This window comes from Lepisosteus platostomus, chromosome 11 (assembly GCF_059453375.1).
Source record: "Lepisosteus platostomus isolate fLepPlt1 chromosome 11, fLepPlt1.hap1, whole genome shotgun sequence".
Lineage (NCBI taxonomy): Eukaryota > Metazoa > Chordata > Actinopteri > Semionotiformes > Lepisosteidae > Lepisosteus > Lepisosteus platostomus.
The window spans coordinates 3545908-3565802 of record NC_142621.1 but is presented as its reverse complement, the minus strand read 5'-3'; the positions used below and the strand labels follow the sequence as shown (position 1 = coordinate 3565802).

Genomic DNA, 19895 nt, shown 5'->3' with positions numbered 1-19895 from the left:
TCTGGAAGTTTTGAACTGAAAAGTGTCTGGGTTTCTTCTGCCCTGGAGCTAATGGAAAAAAAAACCTACTTTATAGCTTTAAAAGTTGTTTTATTAGATTTAGTTCTATTGCCACATCTCTCCTATCATCAATTCCTTACCTACTTCATTACTGAACTTGAAAAACAAGTCAGGTCTTTATTTTTTTTTAATTCAGTTCAGGCTAGGCTGTGCTGATAAATGCGTTTAAACAGAAAGACAAAAAAGCAGTTTGTTAGATTAATGGCTAGATTCTTGCTAAGATGTCTCTTAGTTGGTTGCCAGGAAATATACTGGGAAGATGAGCACAGTACCATAACAGGCAGAGGAGTCCATGCAAAAAGATTAGTGTCTTTGATGAACAATTAATTAGAACATTAGTTAAAATGTCAAAAGGCATTAATAGATTTTGAAACAATGTCTTGAATCATATTAAATGTTGGTAGAAAGTTTGTCAGGATATTTATCCTGCCTCAGATGAGTTAGGACTGAGACAACAGGAAAAACAGAAAGTCCTTCTGGGCACATGTCATTGTGCGGGGCTTCCAGTCTTATTCCTGGAGGGCCAGAGTGCCTGCAGGTTCTCATTTCAGCTCAGCTCTTAACGAGCTCAATCAGCTCGTTACTGGCTAAATGAGGCCAATTGAACAGCTTGAACAGGTGCTAACCTGCAGAACCTCACGGGGAGCCCAGGACCAGCGCATTTTGCATATAAGCATTGAACCACCAGTTTCTAAAGATCTGAAACAACTAAACTGGCATCAGCTCAGACAGGTGACTTCTTAAATTAGCTTATTTAAAGATCATCTGGAATAAAATGCTGTGACCCTTCATCCTGCAATAGCCATAACATTTAAGTGCTTCTAATCTTTATAAGCAGGTAGTGCAGGCACCTGTAAGACTACGTGGATCCTGGGACTGGAGTCTCCTTGTCCCTCTATGTACACTATATAGATGACATACCATACATAGTGGACTTGGTCTTGCTTTTTTGCCATGCCTCACACTGTAGCTCTAAAGCACCACCCCAAAAGAAATCAAAGACACATTCACGAGAGCTTTAAAGTCTAGTTTAAACTCACGACTTTTTATAGTATAATTTGGTTTTGTTTTGCGTAATGTACACCCATGTGTAGTAAAGCACTGGGGGGGGGGACGATTGCTTTTAAAGGCTCTGTATAACACAAAGGTGACAAGTTTCGATCTGGCCGTCTGCATTACGGAGACCTTACCAAGATGGCGGACAGTGACGCCCATTGTACGATCTGCGCATGCGGAGACAGAGCCCCCGCCGCGGCCGACAGCAGGCGATCTGGAGCAGCTGGACAGCACCGAGGGGTTTGATGTTGTGGTTTGGAAGATGGCGGAGGGTTTGAAGGCGGAGTTAAGCTGCTACGGGCGCAGTTTTCAGGTTTGTGTCTGTTTACGTTGGGCAGGTACATTTATGTACACCTAAACTCTGATTTCCAGCGTGACTAAGTTTAAAAAACACCGAGGTTATTCAGTGGGCACCGACCGGTTTACCCTGGTGACTATGTGCTCCGTCTTTGGGGTTAACTTCAGTGCTGGACACGTAGTAGTACAGTAAATTCTTACTTATTGTGAGTTTCATCGGTATAGTACGCTTAACACTCTCCTTCTTGATAAAAATGTACTACACTTGATAAAAATCTGCAGTTTCTTGCGAAACGTTGTTCTGTTGTTGTGTAACCAATTTAGTTATTGCGAAATATTGTAGTTGCCGGCTCGTTAGAGAATAATATATGACGACTTAATGTCTCTGAGACATGATGTATTTATATCAACTAGACTAGGGATATAGTAGCCTGCAAACGTTTGTGAACTAAATGAGGTCGCAACTAGACTAAAATCTGTGACTAACTTTAAATTATTAATATTTCAGTGGTTACATATTGTAGTGTATTTCTTAAGTCGTATATTTCAGATGAGACCGTTTGGTGGACAGTTTGGTTATCCGTGTTCATTGCCCTCTCTAGTTTCTGTTAAGGGCTGTTCTCGTACCGTTACAATGTTCACACACAGCCATGAGATATATATTCTAATTTAATTAAAACACAGGAATTCTGCTGGTCAGTACAGGGCGGTTTCATCTGCGTAGGATCTGGAAATTTACTTTGACCCTTGTCAGCCTGTGTTTGGATGTTCCGGAGGTATGCTTGTCAAGCGCTGTTGTCATGTTGGTCTGGAAAGGGCTTAGTATATTTCCCAGTGCATTTGTGGTTCAATGTGGATGATCTTCAGTGGCGGAGGCAGAAATTGCACTGGGCGGGAAGAGTGCAACCCTAAGCCTTCTCCTGCTGGTTGCAACATGCACACGGCAAGAGATCGACAGACCAGAGCTTGCTCCCTTTCTGACTTCCTGCGTGGAGAGGGTTTCTGCGTGTGTTGAGGATGTGCTTTGTCATTTCTAGCTGGCGGAGATGGTGCGACACAGCAAGATTGCTGAGCTGCAGGCCTTTCAGCACACTCTGCAGGTAAACTCCCAGATCCGTGTTCATCTTGTTCCCGAGTTGCCCCTTGCCAGGATCCGCCTGCCTGCCTCTCATGTGGTTTTATGGTCAACAGAGCACCCTCTCCCAGCAAACACACAGCTTACTAGAGCTGTCGGGAACTCGGGAAGGGCTTCACAGCGTCTAAGACAGTGTCGCCTAGGTCAGACCGCAGAATAGACCACTGTGATGTAGGCTACTTTTTTTTTAACAAAAAGAGCAGCCTAACTTTTTTTGTCATCACCAGGCAAACCTCAAACCCACATGTTCCTGTGCACTAAAAAAGAATGCAGTTTCTGAGAAACCTGGCATTCTCTGTTACAAGGGCAAAAAGTACTTGAATGAAACTACATGTGCAGTTAGTGTTGAGGGGTGTCTCCTCAGTTGAAGTTTAAGACCTTTATTTCTTCGTGGGGAAAAAATGGTAGGGAAACCTTTTTAAAAATATCTTATCAATGATTGCACATTTTTTCTAATTCTTCCTGTTATGCAGTTTTGAATGGATGCTATGTTTTTTAGAGTGTGGTCAGTTGTGGGGTGGATTAAATTCGAAGAGTCAGGAACTTTAGTGTAAATCTGTTGGGGAAAAAAAGATGCCTGTTTTAACACTTTCATTTCCTTTTCAGTCAGTGCAGCATTATGAGATCTGTGTTCGGTCAGTATTTCATTTGTTATCACCAGGAAGAGGAATAAACCCCGTTTAAAGCAGAAGTGAAAATCCTACTGGGTGTTCCCCTCGTGTGCTTCCAGTTCAGGCGTCTCTTATTCCTCCTGTAGATGTTTCGCTTTCCGCCGTTTCATACCTCTGGAAAGATCCCTAAATTTAACCCCTTTAAAGCAGAAACGCCTATGCCTGATCGCGTGCCGAACATGCAAAAACGAGGAAACTGAATCCGTGTGCTTGCACGCAGTCGTGTTGAAGGGCGATGGTGCCGTTTTGTGTTTTTTTTTGTTCCCCCACCTCCAGTTGCAGAACAGCTCCCTGGCCTCTGTCCCAGCTGGGGGGGGCTGTGCGGGACTTGCCGGCCTCCCCCAGAGCTCCGCCGCCACCACCTCCGAGGAGCTGGCACCTGACACAGGCGCCACAGCCGGTAAGAGCCCACCTCCGAGGCGGGCAGCGCCTCACTGCCGCGCATCTCCTGCCTGCCTGCCTGCCTGCTGGGATTCTGTAAATTAGCAAGCGCAGAGCTCACTCAAGAGTGGTACTCCCCCCGCCACTTTTAAATGAGTAGCGGCGTACTTGAGGGATTTAAAATAGGCTGCTTTGTTTAATACAGGAATAATTCTTAATTAATGAGTGGCTTTTTTTTTAAGCAATGGGAAGGACAGTCTTCTCATCGGCTGGGAGCCTGTCAGGATACTGGACGGGATAGTACAGCTTTTGCATGAGGAAGGGTCTCGTTCATGGGGCCGGATGTCATTTGGTGGCATGTTTTTAAATATCATGTTGTTTTAAGGCTCGCGTTGCTTCATGCTTTGCCAATAGGTTCTTGTTCGTATAAAGACTTTATCGGCACCACACTATGTAGCAACATCCTTGCGTGTCTACACTGGCGTTTCTCAAGAAATCGGCGATCTGATCTGTAGATATTCCCTTGAAGCTACTATTAGTCATACCAAGGAGGAAGTGACACGTTAATAAGAAGTTACCTTTGTTGATTTAGATTTTGGTACTGCTTTTCTTTTGGTTTACGCGAGATAAATAGTTAAGCGGTGCTCTTTTTGAACTTTGTTCTTATTCCTAATTGAAGTGCGATCAGTTGTCTTGATTCGGGTTAAAATGGACTGGCGCAGCAGTGTAGACGAAACCCTTCAGGTCAGGTGAGGATCAGATGTAACGCATGAAGGCATGAAAAGGCCTCAAGAGCAGCAGCTTTTCAGAAATAATCTGGGCAGATTGGATGTTGGAAGAGATGCGTCTATGTTCCAGGGACTCCACATGACTGAATAGCTTGTTGACCAAAAATTAAATGTTTTTTATTTGAAAGATTTTCCAAGCTTATGAATTAAAAAATGGAAAACGATGGACTTTTTAAAATGTATCTGTATTATTTGTATAAGCAGAATTTGAGCCCACGTCTGTCTTGACTTCGTCCATTGTCTTGTCTGGCCAAGTTCTTCTGTGCTTTGTGCCTTAACATTGCTCCACACTCATGTGCCTGCCTACCTTTATCCCTCCAATGGAATTCCCTGCATCTGCTGCCCCAGTGGTGGGAGCCCGTGAGCCGCTCAGCATACCGGATTCAGGGAAAAAGAGGAAGAAGAAAAGGAAAACGAAAGCTACTGACAGCTTCACCGGGAACTTCAACGGTAAGACCTTTCCCCTCTAAAATCGGAGGCATGCTTGGGTGGAGTTTTTATATTGCGTGTTTTTTTTTTTTTTGCACAACATGGTCTCTGCCTCAAGAAAAGAAACAGTTTTATTACTGATAATGACATGTTGAGATGATATGTGCCATTAATAAGAAGGGACAGCGATGTTCGAAAGCTCTTAGATGTTTCTGGGGGCGAAGAGGTCCAGCTGACTAAAAAAAAAAGGTATCAGTTCTAGGGAGGGCTGATACCATCCCTGCAGCTGGGATTAGTGGTTAGAGCTCTGAACTCTGGATGGTCTTGGGTTCTGAACCGCGGCGCGACTCTGTACCCTTGAGCAAGGCACTTCACGCAGGACTGCTGCAGTGACCCCGTTGTGTGAGTGAGCACCATCTAGGTCTTCATCGCGGCTGAGAATTCGTTCAGGGGTGACTCGCCTGGTGAAATGAAGGGTGAGGCAAGAAAGGGGTGTGACTCCGTGGCCTTTTCCTTGTTTTCCCCAGACGTGTACAAACTCACGGACGAGCTGCTGGGCCAGGGGGCCTACGCTAAGGTCCAGGGTTGTGTCAGCCTGCAGAATGGGAAGGAATTTGCTGCCAAGGTAAGGGGGTTGGTTAGGCGTCTCTGCATTTTACTGCAGTGGCAGCATTGCTGTAGGTGTACGTAGGCTCTCAATAAGAAATAACTGGGAGTGAACGGATTAACTGCACATTTCCTTTATATTATATTATAGAATCAAAAGTGTACTGTAAGCACACTGCAGCTTTTAATTTTTGAGACATGGTGGAAGAAGCAGTTCTGCGTTGTGCTGCTTGAGGCCACCTGATCAGTCACGTTAGCAGTTCGCTCTTCCTGCGCCCCAGGTCGTGCAGCAACAACCGAACCGCTGGTCGGCAGGTCGGCCGTGCTCTTAGTATAGTAACCCTCACGCGCGCGCGCGCGGGGGTTCGCCGTGGTGTCAGCGCTCGGCGTTTTGTGCCCCGCAGATCATCGAGAAGAACGTGGGACACAGCCGCAGCCGCGTGTTCCGGGAGGTGGAGACGCTCTACCAGTGCCAGGGCAGCCGGTACGCAGACCTCGGGGGAATCCTGGGATCCTGTCTTTTGTTGAGTCTCTCGTTTCCTGCTTGCAGGAAGTCGGGCTATACCTGAACCGTTCCGGAACGCGGCCCGTGCTGTAGGGTAGCTTGGTGGTGCTGTCCCAGAGCTGCACCTGACTTTAATCCCGGTCTTGGGTGAAGTCTGCGTGTTCTTCCTGGGGGTATAAGTTATAGACGTATAGACAGCAGGTTTTTTTTTTTTTTTTTTTTTTTAATGCTTGTTTCCTGCCTCCTCCCAGTGCTGGATTGACTCTTGCCCTGTTGCTCTGTGAAGGACAAGCTTTCTGTCATGATGGGGAGCTGCTGTGAGTTCTCAGGCCTGTTCTGTGCCCTCTTCTTCCAAGTTAGGCACTGATTCAACACAACTCCCTGATGGTGGATAGCTAGATCTTAACAGCAGGGAGGTCCCCCATACTGCTATTTGTATTGAAGCAGTGCTGCTGGGGCTGTTGGTAATAACTCAAAAGCAGCATTTACGACCACTTAACCTGACCTGATTAGATCTTGGGAGTGATGCACAGCTGAGGCTGGTCAGTGCTGGGATTGGAGACCTAAGGAAAGATGAGTTAGTTCTGTAAGTGGCATAGGTGACCAGAAGGTGGCACTCTTCCATCTTGAGCGCGATTTCCAAACCCGCACCAGTATTTTAGCAGTGCACCAGGAGGTGCCATTAAAGATTCCAGGCCGCTACTAATAAAGTAGGGAGGGGTCTTAACTCCATCGTCCCGTGGGCTTGGACAGTCTGGCTTCTCTGAATTCAGTTGTCAGTCTCACTTTTCTACCTGATCTGCAGTATAGTGGGGCTTCAGGCTCTTCATGCTGCAGGTCAATGATGGATGAAGTGGGGCCCATCCTATATGGGAAACCTAATTACACAGTGTATTACTGTATATTATTATTATTGTACAGTAGCACATATTTACCTGTGAGAGGTGGAAAGCATAATTATGACCACAATCATCATAAGGTTTTGCTGACTTTCTTTACACAGAGTAACAATTAAAATATAAAAAAAGCATAGAACATGTGCTACTTTAAGCAGGTTGCAGCATAATTCAATTAAAAAACATCTGAGATGTATGGGTATCATGTTTCACCTACCTAAAGGTTCAGTACCTTTAGCATTCAGGGCAATACTGATCTCATTTATATCTTTTTACAGTTACTCCTTTTCCCCCAAAAAAACTGAGGTGCTGACATTTAGTGTTGCTTTTTAAAAAAACAGATAACAGTACACACCAGGTAGTGTACCATAAACAAGTAAAAGTGGAATTACTGGTGGTCTATTATTAAACCAAGCTCTTGTTTGTTAATGTTATTAATTGACATTCTTAATGTGTGTCATTTCTGTGACTTTACAGTAGATAAGCTGCCTCCTTGTAAGGACGGTATTAAAGTAGGACTGTTTGCTGACTGTTCTGTAATAAGGTATGATGAATATTGTGCGGGGACAGGAATTATTTTGCTCATTGAGATAATGGTTTGCAAACCCTGAGGCGGCGGTCGCGGTCACAGAGTGGATTGTCTCTAAACCGGTTTTTCCTCGAAACTAGAAAAGAGCTGTGCTGTGTTTCGGAAGCAGAGCTGTACCAGAGCGGGGGATGTAGTGTGTAGTATAGTTCTGCTCGTTGTCACATTGACTGTACCTCTCGACTGAGGGGGAACTGCCCAGAAACACACAGGGTCACTGCAATCTGTAGTGTCACTTGTATTTGTTTATCTTGTAGCTTCATACGTTAAAGCTGTTTCTATTTTTAGGAATATTTTGGAGCTGATTGAATTTTTTGAAGATGAGACCCGGTTTTATTTGGTGTTCGAGAAGCTGCGAGGAGGTACAGTATAGGCCTGTTAAGGAAACCTTTCTTCTGTTAAAAAAAACAAAACAAAAATATTGCTAGTCAAACGGATTTATAACAATTTGGATACATTCAGTAAGATATTTAATATGACAGACATGCATGGGAAGGAAATACAAATAAATGATTGAAATAATTAGTTTGGCTAAATGTTTATACATTCAGCGACCTATCAGTCACGTATACTGAATAGATGTTTTTTGATCATTATTAGGAGTTAATAAAAGTGAGAAGCAGCTGTGAAAAGTAACGGGTATTCTGTAATGTACCTCACTCTGATGTCCTGTCCTGTCCTGTCCTCAGGCTCCATTCTGACTCACATTCAGAGCCGCAAGCACTTCGACGAGAGGGAGGCCAGCCGGGTGGTGAGGGACATCGCAACAGCCTTGGATTTCCTCCACACGAAAGGTGAGGAAGCCGGGCGGTTGTGCTTCTCCGAGTGCAGTGTTCACCCACCCCTGCCCGCTCTGAAATTCGCCGTGTGTTTTCCTGGCACATGCCGTGAGCTCCACAGCGCCAGTCAGGAGAGTCTGCACCAGCTGGTGGAGGGCCGTCTCTCGCACGGCTCGCACAGTCTCTGCTGGCCTGCGGGACCCTTGGTCCCCTCCCCCGCATGACAGGAGGACCCTGGCTAGCCAGTGACCGCCATAGCGGCACAGCCAGTTCCTTGCCACCACATGGCAGCCCTGTTAATTCCTGGCCAAATTTCCCATTGGCCCTTACCAATCATGGCCTCCTAATAATCCCCCTCTACGAATTGGCTTCATCACTCTGCTCTCCTCCCCACTGAGAGCTGGTGTGTGGGGAGCGTTCTGGTGCATCATCCAGGTGGGGGCTGCACACTGGTGGTGGTGGAGGGGATCCCCATTACCTATCAAGCGCTTTGAGTGGAGTGTCCAGAAAAGCGCTATATGAGTGTAAGCAATTATTATTATTGTTATTATTATTAATTTTACACTCTGCATGAGACATGAGAGGTAAGTTCAAGGCATAAACATAAAGGGAGAACACTTGAGAGAGGCGGGGGAAGAGCTCCGGTTTTCCTGTGTCCAGAGGGGACTAGACGCTTTAAGGCAAACTCGGATGAAAGGGTGCAATTAGAATTGCTTATAACGATGTAGCGTGCGGGGAGGTGCGATGTGAACGTTTTTAGAATTGTGTGAGTTTGCCGTGGGATGGATAAGACCTAGAAGCCCTGGCTTGGGTCATCACTAGTTTCCCTTGCTTGTTCGCTCCAGTGGCGAACAGACCAAGAGTTGTAAGGGAACAGGAAATGCCCGACTCTTCCCCCCCTCCGAATCACTGAGACATGTTATTTTTTCAAATCTGTGGTGTCACTTTTCACTAATGCTGGCATTCATTCCAGGCATTGCCCACAGAGACCTGAAACCTGAGAATATTCTTTGTGAATTCACTGATCAGGTAAGGTTTGTCCACTTACTGTAAGTTACAGATGAGCAAGTTTTTCTGCTGTTGGTCTCGATGGGTTAAGTACATTAAACCTTTAAAGTCTGGATTTGTTGAGATACAGAATAACTAAAACTGGAATTAGTTTATTCTGCACCTTCTGTATAAGAATGTATATATAACTTTCTTCATAATCATAAACACGGAATTTTGAATGTATATAGTTTGGTAAGAACCAAGCAAAATAATTGTAAAATATTAAGAGAACAGACAAAATTCTTATGTATAATGTATGTTTGCAAATTTGTATTATAAAAGGATGGTTGTGTAATATCATTTGTATTTCTAATGGTTCTATTTGTTCTCTAAAATAAAAAAATTAAAAAGAAACTTCAATAGCATTTAAAAATTCTATTTTTCAGTTTTCTTTAACAGTTTATACTCGGTTATAAACATTATTCATAAAATCCTCAATCATGCTTCTTAAATAATTTTGAGTGGTTATAAGAAATATATAGACAATATGAATTGTTCTTTTTTTGGTAGTGTGTAATAAGTTCTAAAATAACTTTTTTTAAAATGACTTAAAATAACAAAAATGTAGAACCTTTCAACCTTCCTAATTACTAGAAATGCTTTTTTTAAGGTGTACTAAGTTTTTAAAGAACTAGGCATGATATGCAAGTAGCCAGTGTTTGTTTCAGAGCTGTGTAAAAGCACACTTTATATCATGAAGTGCTATTTCTGACATCTAGGCTTGGATTGTCCAGCACATATGTCTACCTTCACAGATTTTCTCTTTTGTGTACAGTACTTTGTGAAATAAAGCGAGCTTTAGAGAGAACTCAGCTTAATCAATTTAAAAGAATACTTTATTGAGACACAGTTTTCATTTTGTCTCGTCACTGAAAAGCTGGGAGCTCCATGATTGTAGAAGATAAAAGATCAGCCCACAGCAAGTGGATCTCGTTCTCAGCCTTTACTGCTGTTATAATAGATGTTGACGCATCTCTGATTTTCTTTCTTGCCCTATCTGTGCTCTACATCTTTTTATTCAAAGTTATTATTGCCGGCATAATAGTAAATCTACAGTAGCGATTTTAGACATCTGCAAGAGCCCTTCAGGATTGGTCCAGTGTTGGCAGATCACTTGTTAAGTAGTGACCTCGTTGTGACCGAATGATTTTTTTTTAGTTCGCTGAAGGCAGAGTCTATCTGTATTCGCATTTGAAGGCTGGCGTGCTTCTTTGAAACGGGTGCTCGGTGAACAGTTCAGCAGTGGCAGAGGGGGTGCATGGCGTTGACACTCGTATCCCTGCCTCAGGTGTCCCCGGTGAAGATCTGTGACTTTGACCTGGGGAGTGGAGTGAAGCTGAGCAGTGCCTGTACGCCCATAACAACTCCCGAGCTCACCACCCCGGTAATCCAGCCTAAGACCGAAGGCTTCCTGTTCCGTTGGCGCCTTGTTATTAAGATAAGCCCGTGCTCTTGGATGCGAGGTGCCTGTGCCTGTCTTGCAGTGCGGCTCAGCAGAATACATGGCTCCAGAAGTGGTGGAGGTGTTCACGGACGAGGCCTCCTTCTACGACAAGCGCTGCGACCTGTGGAGCCTGGGCGTCATCCTCTACATCCTCCTGAGCGGCTGCCCTCCCTTCACCGGGCACTGTGGCACGGACTGCGGCTGGGAGCGGGGAGAGACGTGCCGCGCCTGTCAGGTGTGTGGGGTCCGTTCATCAGAAAACACCTTCACGAGAGGAAAACCATTCAGATCCCTTTCTGAGGCCTAGAAAGTCACTTGGTGTTTTCAGCAGCCGCATCGCCCCGAACCCCACCTCTGACAGCCCACTGGAGCTCAGCAGGTGGGAGCCTGGCCAGTACCTGGATGGGAGACCTGCTGGGAGAGTTAAGGTTGCTGTTGGAAGAGGCGTTAGTGGGACCAGTAGGGGGCGCTCACCCCGCAGTCTGTGTGGGTCCTAATGCCCCCGTATAGCGATGGGGACGCTATTCTGTAAAAAGGTGCCATCCTTCGGGTGAGACGTAAAACCGAGGTCCTGACTCTCTGTGGTCTTTAAAGATCCCAGGGCGTTTCTTGTAAAGAGTAGGGGTGCAACCCTGGACCCTGAAACGTCATAAACCAGGTGTTGACTTTCAAGGGATGTGTGTACTTTACACCTCATAGATTACAACTGTGGAAAATGAGTGTTCTTCTTAGTCCAGAAATTATGGCTTTATAATTTAGAATTTTAAGTCTAGTAAATGCATTGCCAAATTGGCATCTTGTAACAGTAGTAATATATGTTTATTTGGCCACCCAATTTATCTTTTATTTTTTTTATTTCTCTTTAGAACAACTTATTTGAGAGCATCCAAGAGGGGAAATACGAGTTTCCGGAGAAGGATTGGGCTCACATATCCGAAGGGGCCAAAGACCTCATTTCCAAGCTCCTTGTGCGTGATGCCAAGCAGAGACTGAGTGCTGCCCAGGTCCTACAGCACCCCTGGGTGCAGGGGGTAAGTGCTCTGCCGACAACTTCGAATGTAAAATTCTGACCAGGTTCTATTTTTTTTTCAAAGCTTTCAACTGTGCTGCTTTTTCGTCAAAGCATTCTTAGTCATGCTTATAGGTTCTTTCAAAAGTTCAATGCAATATCTCGCCCTAAAATGACCTGCGAAAACGGCACCCTTATGTTGTTTTCAGAGTAATTAAACCAGAATAAAGGAATGGGTTCTGGCATTTACAGGCTGCTAAAAGCTTGTTGGCATAGTAGCACCACCGTAAAATTCCTGTTAAGAATGCTTTTCATTTTAAGTTTCACTGCAAGAGATTTCCACTTTCTAACATGCAGACTTACTGTTCAATTCCTTAGTTGTGTCTTTGGTCACTTCATTCACGATCTGCTCTCTTAAATTGCATGCGGTTTGTGTGAGTGTGCTCATTACGTTCCTGTCGTGACCTGTAGAGAAGGCCAGCGTCTCTCTTCTGTGAGATCTTCGTCAGCTTTTATTTTCTGAATTTGCTCTGCTTCCAGAACGCTCCTGAGAGAGGCCTTCCTACCCCGCATGTACTGCAAAGGTGAGCTACTCAGACTACATAATCCTCATCGGAAATGAGATAGAAAATAGGCCAGCAAGAAGGAAACAGCAGTACCTGTATGAGATGTGGAAAGAAATGAATCCACGAAAAAAGTAGCCATGCAAGAAACTCGACAGCTGTATTGTGAAAACCAATGTAATGTCATGTTAGTTTTCTGATTCTGTGCTCCGGAGTGAGTCATCAGTGTTCAGAGTCCATTTAACCTGATTGGCTATCTCCTAATAAGCAACTACTTCATTATGGTTGTGTGACTGTTTGAATGGCAGAACACCATTTGCATTTCAGGAAGTATTTTCCAAGAGGTGGTTAGTCATTACTGTAAGTTTTTGTTCTTGCCGCTGACTCCTAGAAAGTCAGAGTAAACTATCTCTTTTTTTTTTCCAATTACCATGTAAATTATATTAAACATGAACTTCCACTTTACTGAAGGTAATGGAGCAGTGCGTTAACGGAGCTATAACACGTCCGTTTTAAAGGTATTGGGAAGCGCGGCACGAAGTACAGCTTAATTTTCATAAGTGGCTGTCTTGCTTCAATACACAATAATGAAGAATTTTTGCTGTTTTCCTCTGCTGTTGTGATGGTCAGGGCAGAAGATGATGATGTCTCCTAATTTAATACAGGCCTTTACTGCCTTTGTAGGGGTGATACTCAGCATCTGTCATCTTAGACATTTCAGTAATCATATCTAAAAGTGGATGTGGGAAAATGAAAGAGCATGAATATCTTACACTTTGTAACAGGGTTAATATTGCTGCTTAATAGCATGCAGATGACATTTCCACAATCTTTGCTCTTTTGATAAATGTCCCGTCATGTGGTGGCTGCTGCGATGAGCTGAACTTTGTTATAGCCTTTAATACAGATCTTATTAGTGAACAGCTTGGTTTAAAAGGCCAGTGCATTATACACCTTTGTCAGTGGTAATAGGTTGAATAGCTAGGCCTATATCGAAAGGCACAGCAGTGTAAGGTTTTTTGCTAATGGCTGGGAAGTAGATGCTTTGAAAAGCACAGTTCTTATATAGTGAGTGGAAAGTGTATGTAAGAATACATCTGATTTCTTTCAGAAATGGTTACACTACAGTGGTAAATTTCAGTAACTAAAAATGTTTAATCTCATTAACTGGCGAAGTGTAATGTGATTGGGAGTTCCATATTAGTTCACAATGAAATTACTTTGAGTGCCATATAAAAGCCCTGGACTGGCTGTGGACGTTTTACACAGCATGGACACAAAAATCAGAAATGTTTTTCCAGATGTGTATTTATACTGTATATGGAAACAGCCTCATCTGTTAAAGACAGGGCAATACAGTCTTCAGCTTTCCATAATGGACCAGAAAGGTATATAACAACTATGATGTTTTAAATGACAGGTATATGCATTGCATGTTGGAATTTGCAGGTAGAATTCTTAAAACTTTCAAATTGAACCTAAAAACTATGGCTTGTGGTCAGATTAAGTTACCTAAATTGCAGGTGTGTCAGGTTGTTTTATACTAGAGATAGTTTCCTACCACTGGAAGTAATCTGTGTGTTTAATGGCAGACTGGGATCAGAGGGTGTGTGATCCATTCATAGGAATATAAATGCAAAAGAGGTGATTGTCCTACTTGCATAGACATGGGTGACCTGATGAGTAACCGTGCTTCAGCTGTATAACATGCATGAGCAGCTGAATTTTGCATTTAATCTTAATCTCCTGAAACTGTGCTGCTGTTCCTGGATTTTTATACAAAATACCTCCAGTGACGGGCAAGTGATTTATTCTTTCGGGCCAGTTCGACTGCATGTTTTATTTGTCCTTCCCACCTGCTCTCCAGGAATAGCAGCACGAAAGACCTGACCCAGTTTGCAGCCGACGCCATCGCCTTTAACCGGCAGCTGTCCCAGCACGACGAGGAGCAGGAAGACATGACCGCCATCATCTGCTCCATGAGACTCTCCCCTCCGTCCAACTCCCGGCTGGCCCGGCGCAGGGCTCAGACACACGCCCTCCGGGCCGAGGACTTCCAGTCTGGTGCCGACGCTTCGGGCTTGTTTTAACTTGACGGGACGCAAGCAGTGTGCCGATTGCTCCAGCTTAGTTTTAGCCCGCCAGTGACATCCCCAGCAGGAATAGGTGGGCTTAGGGGGAGGTGCCCCTTGGGTTCAGAAGCCTCGTTCAGTGTTCACTGTGATTACACAAGATGAGAGGTAAAAGGAAACGGCACACTTTCCAAACAGAGCAGTAATGTAGCCAGCCAGCATATCCGTAATGATGTGACTTTTATATCACAACAAAGGCCGGAGGCCTAAATAACACTACGTAGGCGTTCTCCATTGTGCTAAATTACAGCCCAGGTTGGCGGTAACCTGTGTAATCGTTGTTCGTCATAATTTAAATTTTATCAACGGAGTAATGAGTGACAGTGAGGTGCTCTCTGAACTGGGTTACTGTTTCCTTCCTTTTTTTTGTCCTTGTTTTATTTTATTTTAATAAGCTATTTTTCCTGAGAACAAGCTGTGAAGTGTGGTTCAGTGTGCGTGTATGCCACTATCTCAAGCGAGGGGTTTTGGGAATTTTAAACGTGTAAGAACAGGCCCAAGGATGTTGTTTCTGCCCAGTAGTGTTTGGCCCATGATCAGTGAGCTAGCCTCGGAGGCTTCTAGACCTGAAAGTCGATCATGCGTTTCGATATGGATAGTCTTAAAGGGCCATTTGGGTTTTTATCAGTGAAGAAAGGATAACTGGTAAGAAATGGTAGTCCCCCCCACTGGGATAGCGGTCTTCATTTCTTGTAGAATGTAGTCCAATCTTCATATTCATTTGAGTTTCAGATAATATCATCAAGTCAGGATGTGGAGAGGCTGCTGTATTCCTGGAGGCGGGGCCTCAGGGCTGTTATCTTACATGCATAAATGTTCTTTCTGCACTTCTTTGCTGCAGATTCTGAATAAGTCACATGAAACATTACCTAGTTAATTTTTTCTGGGCATGTGACGTCCACAAGTACTGAGTAAACATCTTTGTTTGTGTGGTCTGTAGAGAAACATTGAAGTTACATTAGAATACTTAAAAAGAACATCTGGGGACACTTGGGGTGTTAAATTGCAGAATCCTTCCATGAACATTTTAAAATATTTTAGAAATAGAGGTGATATTTCCAAAATGTCAAGAATGCATCCACCCACAGTGTTGTTGCAAATTACTTTTTTATTGTTCTAGAATTTTTTTTTATACAGGCTTCTTAGAATTTAAAAAGACAAAGCAGTTTTTATGCCGTTTGAACAAGCCGAAAAAAGGCCTGTTCAGCACTTTTAAATTTTCCACTGAGCTGCTTTGCATTTTAAACTTGGAACTTTTAATGAAAATGATGAATTTGTCGAAGCTCTTAAATGTTACCTTTTATGTTTGAAATAGAAATGTATGCATAGCTGATAAGTTTTTTTAGATTTATTGCATTGTCTGAGTATTACATTCCTATTACCTGCAAATTAATTCTTACTGGATATGATTGTGTCTGATTGCTAAAATTAGTGACAGTCTGCAATTCCTGTGTGCAGAACCTGATTTTTGAAATTGTGCATATTACCTCAGTCTTTTGATTCATGCAAAAGTTGCACATTGCAGTTTGCACATTAGATTTACATGTATCAATACACCCCTTTCTGCCCTGTCAGAGCTTTCCTTCTGTATCAGTAACGCGGTGTAACAGATGAATGCTGTCAAACGAATTCACCTGATGCAGAATACTAAATTTGAGTTCGTTTGTATTTGTTACAGACTCTCATTAACTCATTTTTAACTAGATTTGTAGGGTAAATTATAAGTCAAGAATTGTCATCTTTGGTTGAAGTGCATAGTTCTTATGTACCCATTCTAAGTGTGCTTTTTATGTTGGTTTGAAGCACAGTTCAGGGCTGATGTAGATTAAGTGTTGATAGTTCTGTGAAAACCTCATTATTGAGCTGGTAAAACAAATGTTCAGTGGCGTTTTGGATCCATTGTGGTTCATGTATTTTTTTTCACCATCTCTGCAGAATTCTGATGTAGTGTTTGTGTGTCATAAATGTCAGACACTACCAAATGTCATTTTTTTTTCAAGTGGCACCTTCTTGGTGGATCTGGGAGTCAAGGGGCGTCGGCTTACAGACTGTGTGATAGATGGCTGTGAACTAGCTCCACATGGAAGGATCAAAGTGAAGGAACAGATGACAGCTAGGTAGCCATATTAATGTTTCATCTCATCTCTGTAAAATGGCAAACATTTGCATATAAATGACTGCACAGCTAGGTGTTTTTAGGGTCCTAAAAGGGGTATAAAATGCATGTGAAAATAATTATCCGTTCATGCAAAAACCTACGTTTCGGCACAGCAGTGCGATAGTTCAGATGAGTTGATTAGACTTCTGTCTAAAATAACCTGTTATAAAGCTCATAATGCAGTGGAGTGATTTGAGTTGGCAGCACTGCGCGAGAAGCTCAGGGCTTCTTGCAGCACCAGTGAAATCTCCAGTTACATTAAAGGAGGTAAAGTCTGGTCTGTGAGAAGCCTGGTGTCCTACTGAGGCTTATAGTACAAAATGGGATGTTTTTCGGTCACTGCAGTACTGGGTTATATACTGTGGGTCCTAAAACATTTTCCACTTAATGTTAGCTGTTCAGTGTGATTTGTGAGAAAGATACTGAACTTGGTCAGGCTTTTTATTTTTTTTTGCTTTTGGATATATTGATAAGACTGAATGTCTGCCTGGAACACGCAAGTCACTTTTTTTATTGGTTGAAAGAACATAATAGGAATGTGACCTATTTCGTTTGTGAGCCCCAAAGTTTCATCTAAGCCATTTATAAAAATAAAGATTATTCTTTGGTACATGTCTGCAGCCGTTTTCTTTCTCTAACTACCTCAGTCTCTAAACAACATTTAGAAAATAATTGAATTTGTATTGTGTAACGTGTGTATTGTATAGTTAAATTGCATGGAATCTGTAGACTGCTGTTACTTCATGGAGTAAAAGTTAAATAAGCCGAAGTACTGTGCTTAGTTACATTATTTCAACCCATCTGGAAAGAAGCAGACATGACAATATCATAATCCAAAGAAGAGTTGAAAAATTCACATTGAAGAAGTATCATTTGTTTTAGCTTTGATGTAATTTTGTTCAGCTAGAGTAATGTGGACTCAAGCATTCTGCTTCAGCAAAGTAATGGTACGCCAGTAGTTGCATGGCATAAAGAAATTTGGTCCTCTTTCTAGTCAAGGAGTAATGTTAATATACTGAATATTATAATGCATTTGATTACATTTTTAGTTTTCTCATTTCATGTACTGAACACCGATTAATTGAAGAATAATTGCTCAGCAGCATTGTAAATGAAGGATGTGAACCATGTTAGTGCGCGTTTGTCTTTATGGCCCAAATAATTTTAAGTGTTTTCCCAGCAAGTCACATGTTTTCCGGCAAATTGAATTCTGTACTAGCAAAATGGTATGTGGTAATGTCCTTAGTTATCATTTTAATATGTGCCTGTGCTTTTTAGATAGTTTAGGTTCTGAGCATTACTTAATATAGTAAAAAGCTCTTTTATTTTAAATTGGAGTTCTTGGAGAAAACACACAGAGAGTATTGGAGTATAAAGCGTTTTCATTCCGTTGTTTTTGCCACTGACTCTCAGTCTTCAATTTTGAACAATTTTTAAATTGAAATAAAATGTGTAAGATGTATTATCGAAGGTGCAGATTTATTCCACCCGGGTACCCCAGGGGATTTTAAAAGATCGGGTCGTAGCTATCCTGTGCCTCAGGGCTCCAGCCCTCAGCTGTCTGTACTGAGTTTGCATGTTCTCCCCATGTTCACGTGAGCTTTTCTGGCTGGATTTGATTGGCTCCTCTGATTTGCTCCTCTCTTTGTGGCCCTACAAAGGGCTGGTGACACATCCAGAGCAAGAGCCCAGCCATGACATGTCAAGGTTCTGCCTGAGCATGAACTGGTTGTGGCTTCCTGCAGCCCTCCTGAGGGATAATTACTCGTAGTGCTGGTCAACTACACACCCACCCTAGCGCAATGTACCATTCTGCACTTTGTGCAGAGAGGAATTTTCACCAGCCTTTTGGCTTCATTTGTTCCCCCATCTCCAGTGTAAACTGCATAGACCAGCATCTCAACACAGTTGCCATGGCTACTGTATCCCCATAGCAACTGTGAACCCTTCACAGGTTCTGCTACAGAGGAAGGAGCTTCTCAGAGCCTCTGATTTAAGTTGGCGGGAGATGACCAAGGTCTTCGTGGGCCACAGAGTTTGTGTCCATTAAACCGGTGTCCATAATTGAACCCATTATTTACCAAAATAAACACTGGCCTGTTTTTCATAGTCCTACAAAGTCTGTGGGAGGGTGACCAAGGCTGTCCAGCGAAGACCTGGGCTGTATTCTGAGTTTCAATAGAAAGAGCTGTGCTAAACGGGCGATTGTTCTGTCTGAAAAAACAAATCCAGGTATTCAAATGTGAATTTAAGGCGGAAAAATCGAGATGTATAAACAATATCCTGAGAGCAATGCCTGGCACAACCTGGCATCCCTAAAGTTCCACTTTAATTCAATGGGTGAAGCAGCGTCTCAGTTCACAGCCTGATCTTCTGTGTAGAGATGCCGACAGGTCGTGGAAGGTGCTCTTCAGTTGTTCTTCCTGATGAAACTTGGCATATAAATGCAAGAAGTTATTGAAAGTGCCTAAGATTACAAAAAACATCAACCATTTTTAAATTGTCTTAATAGAAAATAACTTTCATGGAGCTCACAGAAACAATTGATCCTTCGTGTTGACGTAACATGGCAGTATTATGCTATTTTCAAAGACAAGTATATGGAAGTACAGTATATTGAGCATAAAAAAAATAACATACTGCTTATAAAGGCATTAGAAAAATTACTGCTTTTTGTAGATGGTGCACGGATATTATAGTGAGCAGATACGATGTATAACTTCTTTATGCGGATTAACGTTTCACTGGTCTCCCAAGCCCCCTCATCCCAGCTCATCCCACAGTGTTCAGTGGTGGTCAAGTCTGGTGAGCAGAGCTCCGCTGTCTCCCTCTCATCTCACACTACAACAGCGGGAGGAAATGGTGTCTTGCGGGGAGGGCAGCCGGGGAGGGCCCAGGACTCCTGTAGCTGCTAGACACTCCTACCCAGACCATCACACTCGGACCTCCCCATCGACTGGTCTGTGGCATCTGGTAATTACAGTATTAAAACATTCCATGCGTGCGCCAACGCTTTCTGATGTTCATCAGGGTGGTCTGCACAAAACCTCACTAAAGAGGACTTGGTTCCACTGCTGGTGAGTTGAGCACACTGAAGGCATTGTTGTCTTTATAAAGCAGGGCACTTTGGTTCTTTTCTGTCTCTTCCTGTCTTGATTTTCCCCAGGAGGGACATTCAACAACAGGTTAAATCACCCCATTGTCTGCGCCCAATCAGCTCTCTCACTAATGGACTGAGTTGCTACTAGTGCAACAAAGTCACTTGAGTGCCTCGTGCCCTGTCATGAATAATCAGTTAATCAGCACATGTAATCAGTGTCAAAAATCCATTTTTTACGTAAAATGAACAA

The 19895-nt window shown here is 43.1% G+C and overlaps 1 protein-coding gene across 1 annotated transcript; it reads left to right on the top strand.

Moving 5' to 3' along the window:
* Nucleotides 1–1302: 1302 nt before the first annotated feature.
* mknk1 (MAPK interacting serine/threonine kinase 1) lies at nt 1303–17157 on the top strand. Its single transcript, XM_088597900.1, has 14 exons — nt 1303–1429; nt 2451–2513; nt 3496–3619; nt 4737–4838; nt 5345–5442; nt 5828–5907; nt 7699–7772; nt 8100–8204; nt 9163–9218; nt 10528–10623; nt 10724–10918; nt 11550–11714; nt 12233–12276; nt 14123–17157. Exons 1-14 carry the CDS (start codon nt 1379–1381, stop codon nt 14343–14345), a joined length of 1476 nt encoding a protein of 491 aa, XP_088454026.1. The 5' UTR covers nt 1303–1378; the 3' UTR covers nt 14346–17157.
* Nucleotides 17158–19895: the final 2738 nt, after the last annotated feature.